The sequence below is a fragment of the Musca domestica genome, unplaced genomic scaffold (assembly GCF_030504385.1).
Source record: "Musca domestica strain aabys unplaced genomic scaffold, Musca_domestica.polishedcontigs.V.1.1 2, whole genome shotgun sequence".
Taxonomy (NCBI): domain Eukaryota; kingdom Metazoa; phylum Arthropoda; class Insecta; order Diptera; family Muscidae; genus Musca; species Musca domestica.
The window spans coordinates 19,811,811-19,833,325 of NW_026712249.1; the positions used below are offsets into that span (position 1 = coordinate 19,811,811).

The 21,515-nt window shown below is 34.3% G+C and overlaps 2 protein-coding genes across 5 annotated transcripts; one reads left to right on the plus strand and one right to left on the minus strand.

Moving 5' to 3' along the window:
- Window positions 1–200: 200 nt before the first annotated feature.
- Window positions 201–1,717, minus strand: LOC101890792 (uncharacterized). 2 transcript variants are annotated; one of them, XM_011296888.3, is made up of 4 exons: window positions 1,475–1,713; window positions 1,236–1,415; window positions 358–828; window positions 201–297 (listed from the first exon to the last, which is right to left on the minus strand). In XM_011296888.3, exons 1-4 carry the CDS (start codon window positions 1,664–1,666, stop codon window positions 223–225), a joined length of 918 nt encoding a protein of 305 aa, XP_011295190.2. In that variant the 5' UTR covers window positions 1,667–1,713; the 3' UTR covers window positions 201–222. The 2 variants fall into 2 exon arrangements, with proteins under 2 accessions (XP_011295190.2, XP_019894666.2); XM_020039107.2 differs by lacking the exon at window positions 1,236–1,415 and having other exon boundaries at window positions 1,475–1,717.
- Window positions 1,718–4,771: 3,054 nt separating this feature from the next.
- LOC101896545 (serine hydroxymethyltransferase) lies at window positions 4,772–21,496 on the plus strand. Of its 3 annotated transcripts, none has more exons than XM_059121920.1 (4): window positions 4,772–5,399; window positions 13,728–13,930; window positions 17,746–18,404; window positions 20,802–21,496. In XM_059121920.1, exons 1-4 carry the CDS (start codon window positions 5,151–5,153, stop codon window positions 21,344–21,346), a joined length of 1,656 nt encoding a protein of 551 aa, XP_058977903.1. In that variant the 5' UTR covers window positions 4,772–5,150; the 3' UTR covers window positions 21,347–21,496. The 3 variants fall into 3 exon arrangements, with proteins under 3 accessions (XP_058977903.1, XP_058977905.1, XP_058977904.1); XM_059121922.1 differs by lacking the exon at window positions 4,772–5,399 and adding an exon at window positions 12,951–13,085; XM_059121921.1 differs by lacking the exon at window positions 4,772–5,399 and adding an exon at window positions 13,496–13,648.
- The last annotated feature ends 19 nt before the right edge of the window (window positions 21,497–21,515 follow it).

Consider the following 21,515-nt stretch of genomic DNA (forward strand, 5'->3'; position numbering starts at 1 on the left):
TCTTTAATTTTAGTTTTTCTTGTTTTTTTTTAGTAACTTTTTTACAATTGTGATAGGATATATTTACCTGTATATTTCTTCTACGGCGAGAATAAAACATCTATGGAATTTCAATAAAACTTTGCCCCGTTGATCTGATTGCTTTCCTTAAACACCAATTTTAAAAATTTAATCGATTTTCATATTAAAACAACTTTCGCTTTTCGACGATTTTTCATGCATTTATTTGATTGTTTGCATTTCGGCAATTTTCTCTTGTAATGCCCCAACTATATTCAGTTCTATGTATTCACTTATCTGTAAGAAATTAAATAATTTTAAATTTAGATTTTCTAATTAGTTCCCTATAAACCTCACCGTCATTCGCAAGTCATAGTTATTTTGTGCTACCGAAATATCAATTTTCCACAATTTCGCCAAATGTTCTGCGTAATCTTTTAGCTTCTCTAATTCACGTTTGGTATATGAAAAATAATTACGATAGCCGGCTTTTTCGAAATCCTTATTTTGGCCAAAGACAATGGCATTCACCAGGAATCCAATGCTTTGTATTAAGATATAAACAATGCGAGTATTGTCCTCCTTGATCAATAGCTGATCATCGAGTTCATTGAGAATTTTAATAAGTTCACTTAACTCATGGAAACAATACATTTGTATATTCGTTTCGGTTATATTAAACAATATTGTCCATATTAAACAGATGGCTATGGCCCGTCCCGTTTCGCTGGCAATTGAAATCTGATGGCATATTGCAATTACATTAAACACAAAATCAATGTCATCCGTTTTCAGGGCATCCCACAGACGTTTGGTGGCCACATGAAGCTGAAAGAAAAAGAAGGAAAATTAGAAGTTTTTACATGCTCTGTCCCAGTGCCTGCAGGAATCTATAAGTTTTGCATTTTTCTCCGATATCATAAAGGGAAAATCAATTACCATAGTAAACACTATTACATTCTTACATTCTGGAACAGGCCACCAATGAATTGACTTTATTACAATGTATCATTTGATATGGGACAAATTCATCATTTAAATTTTAATAAATATTTAGACCATAAAACAATGCGAAAATTCCAGTTTTTGCCGGGAAGAAACATTTTCCTTTTTACCCTTATCTTTAGCATAGTTTGTTCATAGAACCGTAAGACCCTGAACAGTATTTTCAAATCGGTTTCTCTAATTTAATATATAAAAAGGTAATTTCCATCTCTACCCGAATTTTTACTCACATGCACTGGATGCAGTGTATCCACGTACTGGAATGTTTTCTGCAAGAACTGTGAGCGCCATTCAAAATTCTCCGGAGTTGCAGCAACAAAATAGCTAAGACATGCACATACAAACATTGACGTTACCTCGTCCAGGTTGAGTTCTTCCTTTCGCAAAAACGCAATAAATTGCTTGCAAATCTAGAATATTGGAAAACATTTCCGTTGGAAATTGCTTTAACAAGATGAAACATGTTTACCTCTTGTATTTCATCGGTTTCCTCTATGAATTGACATTTCTCAGTCAAGCAAGAAGACTTAACGAATTCCTTGAGAGTCGCTAGGGAATATCCCGGTTCGATTATTAAGTGCATGCCATCATCTTTGGATTTAAATTCTTCGGGATTAGGAGCAGCCAGAGGAGCTGGCGCCTCTTCCACAACGTCTTCCATAATTTTTTTGTTTACTACAGGGATCTTTCAATCGAAAATTGACAAAATTTCCCGGTTAATTAGATGAGGGGGTATGTAGACTCAAATTTGACAAAACTTGAGGCTGCCAAAAGGTAATAGGGATCTACAAGTGCAATAGCGTTGAAGAAGCTATAATAAAATAGTTTCCAATATACGCCGTCGAAATAGTTGGAATACACACGTTTTCTTATTGTAGCTTTAAATAATATAAGTTGTGTTCCAGAACCTGCAAATTAGTACTAATTAGCACTAATTCTGCTACAACGCGTTTCCGTACTCCAAAAACTAGCAAAACTTGCAGCTCTCTCGAGAAAAAATGGCGCTGAGTGCTGCACTTTTCTGCTTGTTTTAGCTACATGAATTTGGCCGAGCAGAAATGTGCATTTTGTAAATTTGACATTTAATTGGCAGGGCTAACAAGGTTGAAAAATGTATTGATACATTTCAATAAAGAAAATGATCAACTTGAAAACTAAAGGAAAAACTAATATTTGTCGTGCAAAAAACAAAAAGAGAAAATATAGAGCAACTGATGTATTCACTTTTGGATGATTCCAGCAGTGAAGAGGACTGGCTGAATGAGGAATCGATTATTAATTATTATTATAAATTATTAATTTTAACTTATCGTCTTCAATATTCATTTTTTAAATGTTGGCGCTCTTTTCAGTAAGGTTTCACCAGTCCGATTTAGGCTGTTTACTTTTGGAATTTTGAATTTTGACATTTTATCGCATTTCTGCTAATTTTCCGTTCCCTTATTTTTTGAGCAAACCTAAATGAGAATGACATTTCGAACTGTTCTCTCTTCTGCTAGTTTTACTATTAAAAAAGTACTGGAACACAACTATATATTTATTGAATAATATAAATAATAATTTTGAAAATGTTGATTTTCTGTTCAATTTAAATTTACTTTTAAAGCTTTTGGAATGTTTTCTGCTTTAAATGATAAAGAAACTCGGTGTTCTATTAATTAAACAAAACAAATTGTTGCATTAACAATTTAGTAAATTTGAAGTTGCAAACCTCCAGCTTCAGAATTATGTTTTACAAATGTAGCAACTTCGTAAAACTACAGAAATACAGCCCTGAGGTTATGCTTACTTTCTATCAAATTTAGATACCACAAGTTCTTTTAATTTATTCGACATTTTTCCTCATTTTTAAAACGAGTGGCGCGAAATGAATTATATGTCTGGATTTTCTTCTAAGAGTATGATCGAAACTGTTCAATCTTTGCATTCCATGGCAAAAATGGTTATTTCCTTTGATGCGGGCCCTGAAATATAAGCCTTAAAGACTGACTTAAAAATAAATCTGCTTAAGATAAGGGGTTTAAAACCCCTATTTTAATGTCATAAAGCCTAAAATAGATAAATAAATTACCCTTTACAATTCGGAAGGAACTTCGGGGCTATACGAAGACGAAGTGGTGCTGAATAAGTATTTTTTTTTTTGTCATAGGATATTGTAATGATTCCGAACTTCTAATACGAAATTCGAAATAATTCCGGTGAATAATGCCGCTAATATCATCAAAATACCGACTATGGAGAGGTACTGATATATGGGCCATATACGAAGACCTGGACTTGCATTGACAATTTTCCGTCATAGGTTTTAATACCTATTACGAACTTCAAATGCGAACTTTGACGAATTTTGAATTGAATTTGAATAATGCCGCGAAAATCTCGAGGTAGCGTTATATGGGTGCTATATTAAAACGTTGGCCTATATAGACAATTCTCTTTCAGGGGGTAAAGTACTCTGAGGTAGCTCCTCGTGTTCAGACTATTCCATTAAAAAATGTGGTTAAAATCATCAAAATACCGAATATCGGGGGAAACTTTGTATGGGGGCTATACGATATCGTGGACTTATATATAAAAAATTATCTTTCAGGGCAGAAAGTAGTCACGAAGAACTCCTAGTGTAGAATTTCGGACAATTCCATTGAAAAATGAATCATCAAAATAACTAATATCGGGGGGTACCGTCATATCTGAGCCATTCGATATCGTGGACCGATATAGACCATCTTTGGCCTTAACCTGTCTGCACACAAAATACTGATCTGTGCAAAATGTTAGCTTTCTATCTTAATTCGTTTTGACTCTAGCGTGATTACAACAGACAGGGCTAAATCGTCTTAGAATTTTTCGCTGCTCAAGAATATATAATAGTACATATATATTCTTGAGCAGCGTTGGGTCTAAAATTATTATTTCGATGAATTACAAATGGAATGACGAGCTTAATATACCCTCATACTATGCATGGTGGAGGGTACAAAAATATTATTTTATTTGAAAAATAACAATGTCAAGTTCGTTGAAAACTGTTGCCATATTTGATTTAGCAAATGAGTTATACCATGGTTTTAGCTATTTTCGTTTCTCACCATCTACTTTTTTTATATTTTTGTATAGACCATGGTCTATAGACGCATCGACACCGCTGCTGGGACAATGAACTTTCAGGCCAATTTTGAAATTGAAATTTTTGAATGAAAAATTATTCAAAGTTGTTGAATACGCATATTATATTAATCTTCCATTGACGTCGTATAAGAATACATATAGAAATCTACTATCTAAAATCTAAAATCATTTTAAAATTTCTATCATTTAAATGTTCCCAATCGTTCCTACTTCCGTTCATGGTAGAAGAATATAGGTAGACGCATCGACGCAGCTGCTGGGACAATGAACTGTCAAACCAATTTTGGAATTAAAAATGAAAAATTATTTAAATTTGTAAAAATTATTGAAAAATGCATATCTTTACAACCCACGATTTGTGTCGTATAAGAAAACATATAAAAATCTACTTATATTTGAAAAGAAATTTAAAAATTTTTGACATATCAATGCTCCCAAGCGTTGATGCATCTACCTGTATTTTTCTACCATGCTTCCGTTGCTCTCTCTCTCTCTCTCTCTCAAACAGAGAATTGCCGCAAGTAAACTTGCCTAATCTAAATGCTGCCTTACCCACAACTCATATGTTTTGTCAATAATAAACATAGTCATGTTATTAGGTAACAGCATACCCCAAAACACTGAAACAAAACAAAAATTAAAAACAGACGTCTCATTTTTAATTTCGCAAAAGTTCAATAGTTTATCAATTAATTTGGTGGACCACAAGCAAATAAACGCGATGAAATGTCATATCAGAAAGTGTGGAATGTTAAAATAATGAAATCCAATGAAGACACCATCCGTTATTGTATAATACATTGAATGCTGGAGAAGACATCAAACCTCAACGCACACACACCAATAGCATATATACAAATAAGACAAATACCTATTATCAATAATTAGACAAGTTTTATTTTGAAATAATTTTTCACTTGCTCTGTTATTTTCATACGCTTAATCTTCCAGTTGAGCTCAGAACACTTGAGGAATAATACATTTCACGAGACAGAAGTGAAGAAGTCACCGGTAAAATGCAGGCCATTGGATATAACAGAATTACCTTGCCGTTATTTAACATTGCACGATCTGGCGTCTCTGCTAAACGATCGTTCTCTTCTTTATCGTACGCTGTTAAATCCGCAACATATCCATCGAGCCATGAGAGAACTGGAATTTTAAGTGCCGACTCTGTGGGCAAACGTGAAACGTTCGTTGGCCACGCCGGTCTTGTGCGCTGTGTATCTTCAAGTTCTCCAGCTTTGTATTCATCCTCAGCCACGGTGAGTTGGAAAATTATATTGTTTATTTATCTTTGATATAATATGGCTCCTTTGTTTCTTCTGCAAAAGCGGCAGACAGTAAACACAACTGTCCAGTTGATCGACACAAAAAAGCGGGAAAGCCCCATATTTTGTGAAAGAAATTTTCCGATGCGTATTTTTTAAATAAAATCAATGTCCTACAAAGAAGAGGGACTGTGAACCTATTAGACAATGAAACACGTGCTTTTCGCATAGAGTTATACATCAAACAACTACATACATCTTTCAATGCCACGGACAGCCAAACAGACATTCATTATTAAAAAAATTTTGTTTTCGAAAGCATGTGTTGGTCTCAACTTATGTGTATTACATATAAATGTACATAGTAACTACAGACGTAAATATGTATGTCGAATATGTCGAAGAACAATTCTGACTATGGGGTTACCAAATGCGTGTGACGATTTTTAAATCATTTTTACTACTCGATTTTTGTATGACGAAAGCGAAAGGAAAACACCATTTCAAATGTGTTTTTCAAAATTTCCAAAGCATGAAAAACTCATTTGGAATTGTGTTTTTCTTTCGCATTTACTATTGTATCATTATACAGATCATAAATTTCTTTAAACGAAACGAATAGCATATAGTTGTGAATTGTTATATTTTTTGAAGATATATTTTTCATAAATGCTTTTAAAGGTTATCGGAATGAAGAGATAATAAACGTGGATGTCAAATATAAATTTTGAAGGGAATCATGAGACCTTAATCTTGGATTTTGATATCGTTTTAAAAGCTCATAATCGTAGATATTTCATATGTATATATTTTAAAAGTCATAAAGGACTCACGGCCGGGAATTTGTTGTTTATTTTAACAGTCTATTAACATGGAGTTTCTAAAGGATATAAGCGATTAATTTGTAAATTTTTTGTTTAATTTTAGAGGCACACGAAAAAAGTATAAAGGTAGATTTTTATATATTTTTTCGAGAGATATTTATTTTAAAGGACTTTAAGACCACATAATTGTTTAATAAAATTTGAAAAGACTTCACCAGCTAATAATTTTTTTGGCTTAACTCTAGTTTGGTAAAAACTCTTCGATTTTTTCGAATTTTTTTTCCAGTGGTAGGAATTTTTACGCTGATCTCGGGAAAACATTTTCATTTTGGAAAGGTAAGAGTGTCAGCTATAATTTGCCATAAATTTTGTTGACTCCTATAATGGTCATTTTTCGACTTTTTGTGAAAAAATCTATAATTTGGCTAAAACTTCCGAACCTTGACCACTTACCTGTTACCACATTTGGATAGGTATTTTAATAAGCTTTCAAACGATACCTATAAGTGGATCCGGGTCTTGAACCCGGATTTACGGATCAAAAATGGAGTGCCAGGTCCCCCAAGAAAAAATACTTTGCCGGAATCGGGGTAAAATTTTTCTCTGGAAATTTTTTCGAAAAATCGAAGAGTTTTTACTAAACTAGGGTTCCTCCTTTTTTTTTTTTAGTCGAAGACATGATGACCAAAATAAGGCTATATTTTAGTTAATTGGAATAAAGATTTTTTCAAAATCTTAATAATTTTGAATCGTCAGATTTCCCAATAATTGTATTTGGAAAACAAGTTAAATAGTATCAGTCGTATTATCCAAACGGTTTGCCCTTTTATGAGGGAGGTTCCTAAGCAGTTGGCCAATATTGACCAATTCGTATCTGACCTAGTTATGACAGATATAAGCATTGGAAACTGTGACCCTTTGTGGGTGAGGTACCAGAAGGGGTTGGTCATCTTCATAACGGATCTTGCGTTAGCAAAAATATTTGGATGTGTGAAATTTGAAGAGAGTAATAAAAATATTGTGATGTGTGTAATTTGAGGAGAACCGGATGCTTATTTCGGATTTTATGATGGTTTTAGTTATTCAAAACGTTGAGCCTTTGTGGGAGAGGTAGAATAAGGAATGGTTAGATCTCTACCATCTTTATAACAAATCTTGTGTTGATGAAAATATTGAGATATGCCAGGTCCGAGTGTAAGTGATATATTCCAATTTCCTACCAGACCTTGGGTTAATAAAAATATTGTGATGTGTGTAATTTGAGGAGAACCGGATGCTTATTTCGGATTTTATGATGGTTTTAGTTTTTCAAAACGTTGAGCCTTTGTGGGGGAGGTACCAGAAAGAATGGTCCGATCTCTACCATCTTTATAACAGTTCTTGTGTTGATGAAAATATTGAGATGTGCCAGGCCCGAATGGAATCGTATGTAAATTACGTGTTTTATGAGCTTCATGAATATTCAAAATGTTGGTCCTTTGTGGGAGTGGCACTAGAAAAAGTTGATCGATACATTCCATTTTCACACCAGACCTTGAGGTAATAATACTATTGTGATGTGTGTACTTTGAAGACAATCGGACACTTACATCGCATTTTATAAGAGTTATAATTATTCAAAATATTATATGTAATCAAATGACGTAGTATTTATTTTTTACTTATGTTCTGCACAAAGTGGGTATTTCCCTTTTTCTCTTTGAAATATATGTAAGCCGAGAATAAAGTGGTATAAAAGTGAATCCATAATACAAACAGAAACCGTTTTATCTTTGTTGATCGCGTAAAACAATATTTTTCCCATACAATTGTTTACTTATTGACACAGTAGAATTGGATTCAACGGAACAGAAACATACGAATAGATCACTACGCATCGTCCGGTAGCAAATTTTTTATGTTGGTCCTTTTGTTCAAATTTCAAAATAAAATAATACAAATAAATAAAATAATCCATCGAATTCAATGCTAGAATAACATGGAAATATATAAAGTTATATCTGTGGTCAAATTAGTATGTTCGACCGCACTGCTCCTATTCGAATGCCAATAAATACATTTTTTTTAAATTATTTAATAAACAAAAATCAAAGTTATTTTTAACTGGAAACTAAATCCTTAAATAAAAATATATAGAAAAATCTTGAAAGTTTTCTCAAAAATCATTTTCACCAGACCGCCGTGTTGTAGTTCTTCGTCTACACATTTTTTATCCCCTCCACCATAGTAAAGAGGTCATTCCGTAGTTTGTCATTCCGTTTGTAACACTTCGAAATATACATTTTAGACCCCACAAAGTATATTTATATTCTTGATCAGCATAAAATTCTATGTCGATTTAGCGATGTCCGTCTGTCTGTTTAAATCACTAGCTTCCGAACGAAATTAAGTAGAATGATAAGATTTTATTTTAATGTATGCAGGTCCACGTCTTCTTAGAGCCCCCATGTAACGGTATCTCCCGATATTCGGTATTTTGATGATATTGGCGACCTTATTCACCAGAATTGTTTCAAATTTGGCATTTGAAGTTCGTAATGAATACTACAGCCTATGACATAAAATTGTCTGTGTAGGTCTACGTCTTCTTAGAGCCCCCATATAACGGTAGCTCCCTATATTTGGTATTTTGATGATTTTAGCGACATTATTCATCGGAATTGTTTCAAAATTGGTATTTAGAGTTCGTAATGGACGCTACAGTCTAAGGTCTGTCTGTGCAGGTCTACATTTTGGTATATCCCCCATATAATAGTACCTCCCTATATTGATGCTTTTAGCTACATCATTCACCGATTTGTTTCTTCAAGATTCACATTTGAATATTGTAATGTCTTATGACAAAAGTTGCCTATGCAGGTCCACGTAGTCGTTTACACCCTAATATGACGGCCAAATTGGGTTTTTTAAGATTTTAACGGATTTTTTTTTGAAAAATGACAAATTTTTTCCAATTGGTGGAGGGTACTTACAGCTTTTTTACCACATAGTGGTAAGAATATTATAACTTTGTTTGTAACATGGAGAAGGAAGCGGGATAGACCCATAGTTACTTTTGAGGATCTTCATAGAATCACTTTCTGAGTCGATTTATGCATGTCAGTCCGTTCGTCCATCCGTCCGTCAATCTATGTATTCTTGTGAACAAAATGCAGTCCGCATTTATTATTCGAATGAGATGAAATTTCCCAAACAATATTTGTTTGGCCCAAGGACGAATCCTATTGCAATTGCTGATAATCGGATCAGATTTGAATATAACTTCCATATATATCTTCAGCCGATTTCGGGTTAATTGTGCATCAAATGTCCAATATCAGTACAAATGACCTGAATTTTGACACATCCAATCGAATTCAGCCTAGAAGCAAGTACATGAAAATTGGTGAAAATCGGTTCAGATATAGCTATAGCCCCCATATATATTTTGAACCGATTTCGAGTTAATTGTGCATCAAATGTCCAATATCAGTCTAAATGACCTGAATTTTGGTACATCCTACCGAATTCAGTCTAGAAGTAAGTACATCGAATTCGGAGAAAATCGGTTCCGTTTTAGCTATAGCTCCCATATATATGTTTCATCCGTTTTGGTGTTTCTGTTCCTCACATTCGTAATATTCATCCGACAATAATGATTTTTTTTATAAAAGATTAAAATGTGCCGTTAAATTTAGTGAAAATCGATTCAAAATTGGATATGATGCCCCCCATATATTAGTTCCCTCTGAAACCAAACTATAACTGCCCTAAAGCCAAATTTGATAGGTGGTATGATCTACTTCAAATAAATTCTTTTGTTACGGGAGCTCTACTAAATATGCATAGTGATGTAGGCTATCATAAAGTCGACCCCGCCCGACTTTTGACTTTTCCTTACTGGTTTCTTTATGTTGTGTGTTTATTAATGTTTATTAAATAAGTTGAAATTATGAAAGTTGTTGCGGGATTTAAAAAAACTGTAGAATCTAGCAAACACAATCAGAGCTTAATTTCAAATTTGTAAATGAAATATTGACTTGTTTTAAAGAATTTTCACAGTGTCTTACGTGTGAACAGCTCAATTCTTACTGGAAGTCGCCTTTTTTAATAAAATGCTGCCATATTTTCCTTTAATTGAACTAATTCTATTGCCAGAAGTCATTGAGTAATTCTTTCTGGGGAAAGTAGTCAGTCATACCTGTACCTGTACCATACCACACACACACAGTTCAGTATCAATATATATGTTTATGGTCACCTTAATTCTGTGAATATACATTGCGTAGGCTTTTAATAAGATAAATTGATATCATCTAAGAATGGGTGTAATGTATTAATGAATGTCACTAGAAGCTTGTTAATCTGGAGCATGTATTCATTTGTGTTCGTATTATGAAAAAAAGAAACTCGCGACATTGTTTGGTCGCTGGTCATTGTTATATTTAAAAAAAAAAACGATATGTTCTGCCAGTTTGAGCTTTTAAAACCTTGCACCTTGATGTAATAAAAACATTTATAAAAAAACGTAACTGGATTCAATGTTGTGCCAGAATACGATTATAGAATGCAGTTAAAGGCTTCAAATTACAGTAAAGTGGGCCGTACCGTTATAGGGGCTCAATACAAAAAAGTGAACCTACATATAAAATTTTTTGATACAGAGGTTTTTATGTATTCGAAGTTCTAAAACAATATCGCAATACCACTTTTGAAAAAAATTCTGTGAAAAATGTGGCTAAAATCTTCTAAACACCGAATATTGTGTGGTACCATAATATAGGGGCTTCACGACGATATGGATCTATTTAGGCAATTTTTTGTCATGGGAAATAAGGTACACATCTTTCGACCGAATCGATTGATGGTTTTTTATTAATTATACCCTCAACTTTGAAGAGGAGGGTATATTAACATTGTCATTCCGTTTGTAAAATCCCTAAATATTCGTCGTAGACCCCATAAGGTATATATATTCATGATCAGCATTCAATTCTAAGTCGATGTCCGTCTATCTGTCTGTCGAAATCACGATTTGACGTAGAGCTTCAAAATTTAGCAGAACAATTTGCCTTGTGCTACTAAAGATGGTATTGAAAATGAGATATTCAGTCCACGTTTTGATATAGTCGCCATATAACGGTACCTCCCAATATTTGGTATTTTGACGATTTTTGCCACGTTTTTCCACAGATTTGTCTAAAAATTGGCATTTGTAGGTCATAATGGGTTCTAGCTCAGGTTGAGAAACATTGCATATGTAGGTCCACATTTTTGTACAGCCGCCATATAACAGTACCTCCCGATATTTAGTGTTTTGATGATTTTTGCCACATTTCTACAGGGATTTGTCTGAAAATTGATGTTTGCAGGTCATAATGGGTTCTAGCTCAGGAGGCAAAACATGGTATGTATAGGTCCACGTTTTTGTATAGCCCCCATGTAACGATACTTCCCGATATTTGGTGTTTTGATGATTTTTGCCACATTTCTACAGGAATTTGTCTAAGAATTGGAATTTGTAGGTCATAATGGGTTCTAGTCCCGGCGGCGAAACATTGAATATTTTGGTCCACGCACATACAATGATACCCATCGATATTCGGTATTATGATAATCCTTATAGTCACATTTATCTACGAAATGGTTTCAAATTTGGTATGAAAAAAGATTTGGTAGATGACAATCCTTGAAGTATAAAATTCTGCATAGAGGTTCCTGTTTTGCTATGGCTCCCATATAAATAAAGATAGGACAAGACAAAGTAAAAATATGGCAACCCTGTGAAAATGCCTCTGATATTATGATATCATAAAAATATAGTTACCAATGTTAGCTGATTGAAACCGCTAAGGCAAAATGCAAATTTTTGGAAAGGTCTATGGAACAGCATTTTGAAACCACATTTTTAGATTTTTCAAACTTATTTGTCATTCGTTTCTGTAATTGCGGTTTTTATATTAACATGCCCCTGTCATGAGCTCTTACTCTATGTATTGAAGACACAAACAATTTGCTCAAAATGCTTTTTGTCTAGTCTTTACCATTTTAGGTCTTTGAGTTTGGCCCGGCCGAACTTAATATTTTTTTACTTGTTTTCTATTCCTTCTATTTCTATTTTATTTTTTCTTCTTTACTGTTACTCTATCTCGTCCTAGAGCTTCTCAGTAAAGCGGCCGGCAGCACTGCGGTGGTAGTGTTAATATATTTCAAATAATAAAACTAGCATCTGGAGTTTGTCAAATCTTGTTTTCTTCGTAATCGGATGTTATTGTCAAAATTCTTTGTTGATATTTTTGAATAATAAAATAAATTATCTGGGCTTTATGTTTTATTATTATTTTTTTATTGGCAACAAAGTATGCACATGAAATATGTGCATTCGGCTCTTATCAGACTGCACCTTGACATGTAGGTTTTATAAAAAAAATTAAAAAAATAAAAAATTAAATTAAATTTATGTACATATGTCTTCAGATACAGTGCCATACTTGCTTCTAGACACCTTATAGCTGTCCTTCACCACATTTATTTATATAATTTACAACTTATACCAGCATCAATAAACCAAAAGAATCCAGTTTTTTGTTAAGGCCTAGGATTTATTTTTATTCCGTTTTCGTTTAATTTTTGTTTGACTTATCGAAGCATCCAATTTTTTTTACCCATGGATTATTGTTGTTTCTTTTTCTATAGATAAGAAAAAGTTCATAATTGGTATGTTAAATGTTATCAGAAGCCAAACACAAATCTCCCAAAAAAATTCTCATATTTTTGGCAATGTTACCAATTGAATGTTTTCAGTCAAACACCGGCAGTCCACGGGCCCACATCATCAAAACAAAAACAAACTACCAGCAATCAATAACGTACGACGGTATGCATAAAAAAATATTAAAAAATATAAAAAAAATATTAAATATTAAATAATTATTTGAAAAACAAAAATACATAATTGCTACTAAGTCAATCTCCGCTCGTCTGGACTGATAGTTTCTATTTCCTCCATTTACGGATTATTTGAAATATTTCGCTAATATTACATGTTGCCAATTCCGTCAATGCCTTGTTATCTCCCTTATTCTGTCTCTCTCTGGACTTATCTGGATTCGGGGGGCAAAAACAAACTTGAACTATGATCCTAGATAGGGGAGCTAACTAGCCGCTAGAATGCAAAAATAAAACAACACCCAGAAAAACAAACTGCAGACTTCTCCCTGGCAAGGAGATGGATGGATGGAAATTATTGTTTTTACAAAAAAATATTACATTTCAAATCAATTGATTGTAAATCAACCAAGTTATTGTAAAACCTTGCACATGCTGCAATGCTGCATTAGTACTTGAGCCATCGTTTAGACAAGTTATACGTAGACATATAGTATTTTTTTCAACATTATCTTGAAAAAGAAAAGAAAATTACAAAACATGGCATCGAAAGTAAATTTTGCATTGAATTAAAAATAAATTTTCAATTTTTTTAAATAAATTGTTATTTTTTCTTCTACAATTTTTTTAGAAAATGTCTGGAAACTCCAAGCTATTGACCTCTTCCATCCGGGAGATTGATACCGAGTTGTTGGACTTGATCAAAAAAGAAAAGCAACGCCAATCTCAGGGCCTTGAAATGATTGCCAGTGAAAATTTCACCTCCTTGTCTGTCCTGGAATGTTTGAGCTCCTGCCTGCACAATAAATATTCTGAAGGTTTACCCGGCAAACGGTAAGTTGTAATAGTGCGTGTTTAGGTTTAATTAAAAGATGATTTTTAAAGTGAAGATAAATTGGGTAGGAAATATTATTGGAGGTCATTACAATTACCTCTACTAAAGCAATTTTCCAAAAAAACCCTTAAGTTTGGCCGGGCCGAACTTTAAATACCACCTTTGGGTAAAGAAAACATTTTTATATAAAAGTATCTGAATTCAAACGTGTTGGACATTAAACTACAAATATCAGTAAGACCGTTTGGATAATTCTGTTAAATTTTTCAAGAAACCATAAAGTGGGCGAGGCCGTTATATGGGGACCATATCTAAACGGGAACCTATATAGGCAATTTTATACTTCAAGGATTGCCATCTACCAAATCTTCTTAAATGCCACATTTGAAACAATTTCGTGGGTAAATGGACTAGGATTATGAAAATACCGAATATTGGTGGGAATCGTTGTGTGCGCTGTAGGAAAATGTGGACCTAAATTGTCAATGTTCTGCCACAGGAGCTAGAACCCATTACGAACTACAAGTACCAATTTTTGGACAAAGCCGTGGAAAAGTGTGACAAAAATAATCAAAATACCGAAGATCGGGAGGTACCGTTATATGGGGGCTATACCAAAACATGGATCTATTCATGCAATATTTCGCCACCGAGGCTAGAATCAATTATACCCTACAACACTATGTGTTGGGGGTATTATAAGTTTGATTGGGCCAAAAATTATGTAACACGAAATATTGATTTCCCACATAGGAAAGTATATATAGATCTTCCTATCTCGGCGAGCTGAGTCGATATAGCTATGTATGTCCGTCCGTCCGTCTGTCCATGTTAACTTGTAATCACTCTACAGGTCGCAATTATGGTCCGATCTTCACAAAATTTAAAATGGAGGTGGGGCTAGGGTCAGAATAGAACCCTATTTCTTTTGGTGATGATTGCATAATATTGAAATGGACCAAAAACTGAAAAAATTCCTGATATTGCACTTGCTCTACAGGTCGCAATTATAGACCAATCGACGCGGTATTTCGCATGTAACTAGAGTTTAGGGCTGGCAAGAAGCCTACCCATTTGGGTGGTCATCGGGTAATATTTAGCGGGTAAAATAGACCATATCTTTTTTGTTGAAAAAATTCAAAATTTTTCATTAAACCGCGAATATTTTAAATCCCAGCGAAATCACAAAGCCATGACAAGGTTACTTCTGATCTTTACATCGACGTTAACATCCAACAAAACGGATATATAGCAAAATATGTACGATATATATGTTTATCAAAGAAGATTTGCTTGAAAGATCTATTTTATGTCGAAAACGGCTGAACTGATTTCGACAGTTCTCATTAATTCAGAATGGCCTCTTGGCAGGAAACATAAAACGTCTAAAAAAATCGCATAAAAATATCTCTCTAAAGATGCAAATATTGATTTTGTAAAATTTTCTCATATTTTTTCCATTTTGTCATATTTTCATTTTGAATTAAACATTTGGTAATATTTCTACAGCTAACAAAACTAAGTAGTTAGGATATCAGGATATCATATACAGATCGCATTTATGGCCCGATCCTTACGAAATTTTGCATGGAGATAAGATGAGGGTCAGAATAAAAGCCTATTCTTTTTGGAGATGATCGCCATATATTTAGGGGTTGAAATGGACCAAAAAACTCCAAAATTGTCAGCAGGTCGTAATTATGGGGGTTACCGGACATTGCAAAAGCCAAGCAGTTTTGGATGGCCATCCAAAAATATTCAATGTGTGAAGGAGTTTGCCAACTTTTATAGACAAAATACGAAAATGTCCATTCCAGTGACTTTTTGGAGAATTCACAAATACAGGAAAGACGCACTTCTGACTATTTCGTTAACGCTGATTTCGTTGAAGAATATAGTCAAATGTCTGTATCTCATATAGATGCGTTTCAGTCAAAAACCAATAATAAATGTTAATCTTTTGCCACTTCTGAGAGATTATAGGTCTTTGGGAAATATTGGTTCCAGATCTAGGAAGACCATTTACGTGCAACATTTACCAATAAATTGGAAATGAGCAAATTAGTTTAAGTTGCTATCATCCGAAAATTAGAGAACGAAACCTGATGATTTTCTTTTATTATTTGTCACAATATCTTGTGGAATTCTTTCGAGTATCGTTTATTATAGTGTTGTAGGGTATTCAACGGTCGGCCCCGCTCGCCTGTAGCCTTTGCTTACTTGTTTTGACTTACAAATACCAATTTTTAGACAAATCCGTGAAAAAATGTGTCGAAAAGTCATCAAAATACCGAATGTCGGAGGGTACCGTTATATGGTGGTTATGCCAAAACCTAGACCGATATATCTCATTTTCATTACCAACTATCATAGACACAATATAAACAGTTCTTCCAAAGTTTTAAGCTCTACATCAAATAATGCGTGATTTCAACAGACAGACAAATGGACATTGTTCTGGCACCTCCCCCACAATAACCATGAAGCTCATAAAACGTGAAGATGGAATATGCCGGACCATTCCATCTGGTATCTCCCCCTCAACGGGTCAAAATTTTGAATAATAACATCTCTCATAAAAAGCGAAATAAGCATCCGATTCTACTAAAATTTTACACATTCCAATATTTCTACTAACTTAAGATCTGGAGTGAAGATGGGGTATATCGACCCACTCCTTCTGGCACCTCCACCTTTGAGTAATTATATCTTTCATAGAAACCGACATAAGTTTTTGACTCTTTTAAAATTTTGCACATTCAAATATTGTTACTAACGCAAGGTCTGGTGGGAAGATGGAATATATCGGTCCACTCATCCTGGTACCTCTCCCAAAAAGGGTCAAAATTTTAAATATCAATGAAGGTCACAAAACGAGAAATTAACATTTGATTCCATTCAAACTTGGTACATCCCAATATTTCTATCAACACAAGATCTGTTACCTCGCCCACAACGTGTCAGAATTTTGAATAATTAAATCGCTCATAAAATGCGATATAAGCATTAGATTCTCTTCATATTTCACACATCCCATTATTTCTGCTAACACAAGATCTGCTGTGAAGATGGGATATGTCGGTCAACTCCTCCTGGTACCTCCCCCACAAAGGATCAAAATTTTGAATATTCATGAAGCTCATAAAATGGGAAAATAACATCGGATTATATTCAGACTTGGCACAACTCAATATTTCTATTAACACAAGATATGTTATAAAAATTGTAGAGATCGGACCATTCCTTCTGGTACCTCCCCTACAACGGGTTAGAATTTTGAACAATTAAATCTCTCTTACAATGCGATATAAGCATTAACTAACATGCGAAACAATCGAACTTGGGATATATAAATATTTCTCTCAACCCGAGATCTAATTCCTTCTGATACCTCCGCCATAAAAGCTTGCAACATTGACTTTACCCACATTAAGCCGATTTTAATAAAACCTTTACATAGCCTCCTTATATAGACAAAATGTATTTTGGGGAGTATATTTCTTGGATAGAATTTCATGATATAAAACTGTTAAATGGGCATCTGAGCTTTTAGATGCTTTCAATGATGAGATGTAGCTTTCCCCCTTCCGCAATTCACATTCTGTTTGATGCTGCCCCTGTATAAAATGGTTCAGGCAGGACTTCTTCATTATTGTCTGAAAAATATGCCCAGTTAATCTCTTTTTATGGTTAAGGGAATTGCTGCTTTCAGAAGGTAGAGGTCTTCCCCACTCCTTTTCAATTTTAAGGCCTTTTTCTCTTTCTGAATTCCTTCGGATCATTTAATTTTAAACCTTTTGCTTTATTTTTCCAGTTACTATGGTGGCAATCAATTCATTGACAAAATCGAGTTGTTGGCACAAAAACGCGCTTTGGAAGCCTTTAATCTCAATCCCGAGGAGTGGGGCGTTAATGTACAACCCTACTCTGGATCACCGGCCAACTTCGCTGTCTACACTGGCCTTTTGCAACCCCACGATCGTATTATGGGTCTCGACTTACCCGATGGTGGCCATTTGACTCATGGTTTTATGACAGCCAATAAACGTATCTCGGCTACATCGATTTTCTTCGAATCGATGCCATACAAAGTAAATGCCTCCACCGGTTTGGTTGATTACGATGGCTTGGAAGCCAATGCTAAATTGTTTAAGCCCAAGATTATTATTGCCGGTGTTTCGTGCTATTCCCGCTGTCTCGACTATGCCCGTTTCCGTAAGGTATGCAATGACAACGATGCCTATTTGTTTGCTGATATGGCTCATGTTGCTGGTTTGGTTGCGGCCGGTTTGATTCCATCTCCCTTCGAATATGCCGATGTGGTCAGTACCACGACTCACAAGACATTGCGCGGTCCTCGTGCCGGTGTGATTTTCTTCCGCAAGGGTGTGCGTAAGGTTAAGCCCAATGGTGAAAAGGTTATGTACGATTTGGAGGATCGCATCAACAATGCTGTGTTCCCTGGTCTGCAAGGTAAGTGTGGCGGGGGGAGTGGGGGTATGGGAAAGTATAAAAGTAGATATGTGGTGGTAACGTAACATTCGTTAGGATATTTGAAAATGTGGATCTTACCATACAAATAAATATTGAATCCTAGTCCATATTCGAAACAAGTTTGGCACTCCTGCAAAATTGGGTCATATCAGGGATTCTTTGCTTTATATGAATTTAACTAATTGTAAAGAATTTTACAAAATGTTATTTTTATCAACACAAGATTACATGAGAAGATGGTAGATATCGATCCCCTCCTTGTTGTATCTCCCTCACCACGGGTCAAAATTTTGAATAATTATGACTCTCACAAAATGCGAAACATGCGATTTTCTTGAAACTTCACACATCCCAATATTTTTATTTACACAAATCTGGTTATAAGATGAGAGATATCGGCCTGCCCCTGTTACACAAAGGGTCATAATTGTCAATACTCTTGGCTGAAGATATACATATTAATATGGATATTAATATGAACTTCTGTACTTCGTAGTTTATTATCAAGGTATCATAGACGTATTCGGCCGATAACATCCATCTGCTTAAATTACACTGCGGAACAAAATTATTTTTTTTTCAATAATTACAGGAAAACTCCAGCCCCATTAAAACATAAAATAGAAAACACGTGTATCGGCACAGTAACCTCAATAGAGGGTCCAAATCCACCTATTCCATTTTATACCCTCCACCATAGTATGGAGAGTATATTATGTTTGTCATTTCGTTTGTAACACCTTGAAATATACATTTTAGACCCCACAAAGTTCTTGATCAGCATAAAATTCGATTTAACGAAGACCGTCCGTCTCTCTGTCCTTCCATCCGTCTGTGAAAATCACTCTATCTTCCGAACGAATTGAAATTGGTTGATAAAATTTTACCCAAATATGTGTTTGCTCTACAGGACTTTTGGTTTTGAAAATGGTCTATATGTGCCCATGTTTAGGTATAGCCCCCATACAATTGTACCTCCCCATATTCGGTATTTTGGTGATTTAGGCCACATTATTCACCGGAAATGTTTCAAATCTGGTATTTGAGGTTCATAATGGATACTACAGCCTATGACAGAAAATTGTCTGTGCAGGTCCACGTCTTCGTATAGCCCTCATATAACGATACCTACCAATATTCGGTATTTTCATGATTTTAGCATCATTATTCACCGGAATTATTTCATATTTCGTATTTGAATTTCTTAAAAGGTACTACAGTCTATGGCAGAAAATTGTCCGTGCAGGTCCAGGTCTTCGTATAGCCCTCATATAATGGAACCTTCCGATATTAGGTATTTTGATGATTTTAGCGACATTATTAACCGGAATTGTCGTCGTATAGACCCAAATATAACGGTTATATAATTAATAAGGGTTATATAATTTTTAACGGATTTTATTTTTTGAAAATTGTCAAATTCTTCCCAAATGGTGGAGGGTATTCACTTTTTTTTTTCTTTTTTGTTTTACTCGTTTTTTCCAAAATTTCCTGGAATCCTTGGATTTTAGGTATATAGTGTCAATATTACAGATAACAATACCAGGATTGTTTTTTATAATAATTTTTACCCTAAGGCGGGTCACGAAAGGGGTCTATATGGTCCTTTTTTTGCAAAATATGGTTAAAAACCCCTTTTAAACGGGATCGTAGCAAATCAAAATATTCTACAAAATTATTTGTCATAAAAATCTACTATAGGTCCCAGAGGATATCAAAAGTCTGAATCTTACCTAAACGCCAGGATTCAAGAAACAATTTTAGGGTTAAAACTGCAGTTCATACGAATTTATGCTAAATTCTCCTACAAAGCATTGTCTTGGAATCATGACGTTAAAGACAAAATTATTCGGCATCAAATTTCACTGTAAGTCACCAAAGAAATGAAATCTCTAGCTCCATTGGACATTAAAAAAATATTTGTGTCAATGTTGCCAAAAAACCACAAAACATTTCCTAATTTTTCAAATTGAGGGATAAAAATTACATAAAATTTCTTTTTCAGCAGAAAGTATCAAAAGAAGTAATATTCTACACAGAATTCTACTATAAGTCCTAGAATAAAATATGTATCTAGGTTCAATACTTTTAAAGAAAATTACATTCGAAAGCCAAACTTTTTTAAACCTTTTTATATAGCTTTGATTACATACAAAGGGAGTCCAATATTTTAAGATATACAGACATTTATGAAATTTACATAACCTCAGGAGCCATAGGACTATGGGCATGACAAGTGTTTATATTTAATTTTAAGCTTCGATTTTATAATAAATTTTATTTTTTTTTTTTAATATTTTTTTAGTTTATTTTTTTATTTTTATTTATTATTTTTATTTAATTTATTTTTTATTTATTTTTTTTTTTTTTTTGCAGGTGGTCCCCACAACAATGCCATTGCCGGCATTGCAACCGCATTCAAACAAGCCAAATCTCCCGAATTCAAAGAATATCAAACCCAAGTTATTGCCAACGCTCGTCGCCTGTGTGAGGGTCTGATGAAGAAGGGTTACAACATTGCCACCGGCGGTACTGATGTGCATTTAGTTTTGGTCGATTTGCGAAATGTTGGTCTGACTGGTTCTCGTGCCGAATATGTTTTGGAAGAAGTGAATATTGCCTGTAACAAAAATACTGTACCTGGTGATAAGTCTGCCATGAATCCATCTGGTATTCGTTTGGGCACACCTGCCTTGACGACCCGTGGTTTGGTTGAAACTGATATTGATGCTGTTGTGGAATACATCGATGCTGCTCTGAAGATTTGTGGTGAAGCCATGAAGGTGTCCGGCCCCAAATTGGTTGATTTCCAAAAGACCGTACATGAAAATGCCGAGATTCAAAGTAAAATCGTAGCCCTACGCTCTGAAATCGAGAAATTCAGTGAGAAATTCCCATTGCCTGGTTTTGCTGATATTTAAGTGATGTGTGTTCCGTGCCTCATGATTTTTTTTTGTTAAAAAATAAATAAAACCCTATTTTTTAGATGTAAGACATAAAATCCCAATTGACTACTAACAAACCCATGTGTTTATCCAATAAACTATGTAATAATTTTTATAGTAAAACAATTTGTGATTTTGTTTTTTT

Bases quoted from the DNA above. Each gene is read 5' to 3' on its own strand.
- LOC101890792 (XM_011296888.3), bottom strand. From the start codon at position 1,666: ATGGAAGACGTTGTGGAAGAGGCGCCAGCTCCTCTGGCTGCTCCTAAT. The intron at 1,416-1,474 runs GTAAACATGTTT...CCAATATTCTAG, and splicing joins AAACCGATGAAATACAAGAG to ATTTGCAAGCAATTTATTGC. The intron at 829-1,235 runs GTGAGTAAAAAT...TTTTTCTTTCAG, and splicing joins ATACACTGCATCCAGTGCAT to CTTCATGTGGCCACCAAACG.
- LOC101896545 (XM_059121920.1), top strand. From the start codon at position 5,151: ATGCAGGCCATTGGATATAACAGAATTACCTTGCCGTTATTTAACATT. The intron at 5,400-13,727 runs GTGAGTTGGAAA...CAATTTTTTTAG, and splicing joins TGTATTCATCCTCAGCCACG to AAAATGTCTGGAAACTCCAA. The intron at 13,931-17,745 runs GTAAGTTGTAAT...TTATTTTTCCAG, and splicing joins GAAGGTTTACCCGGCAAACG to TTACTATGGTGGCAATCAAT.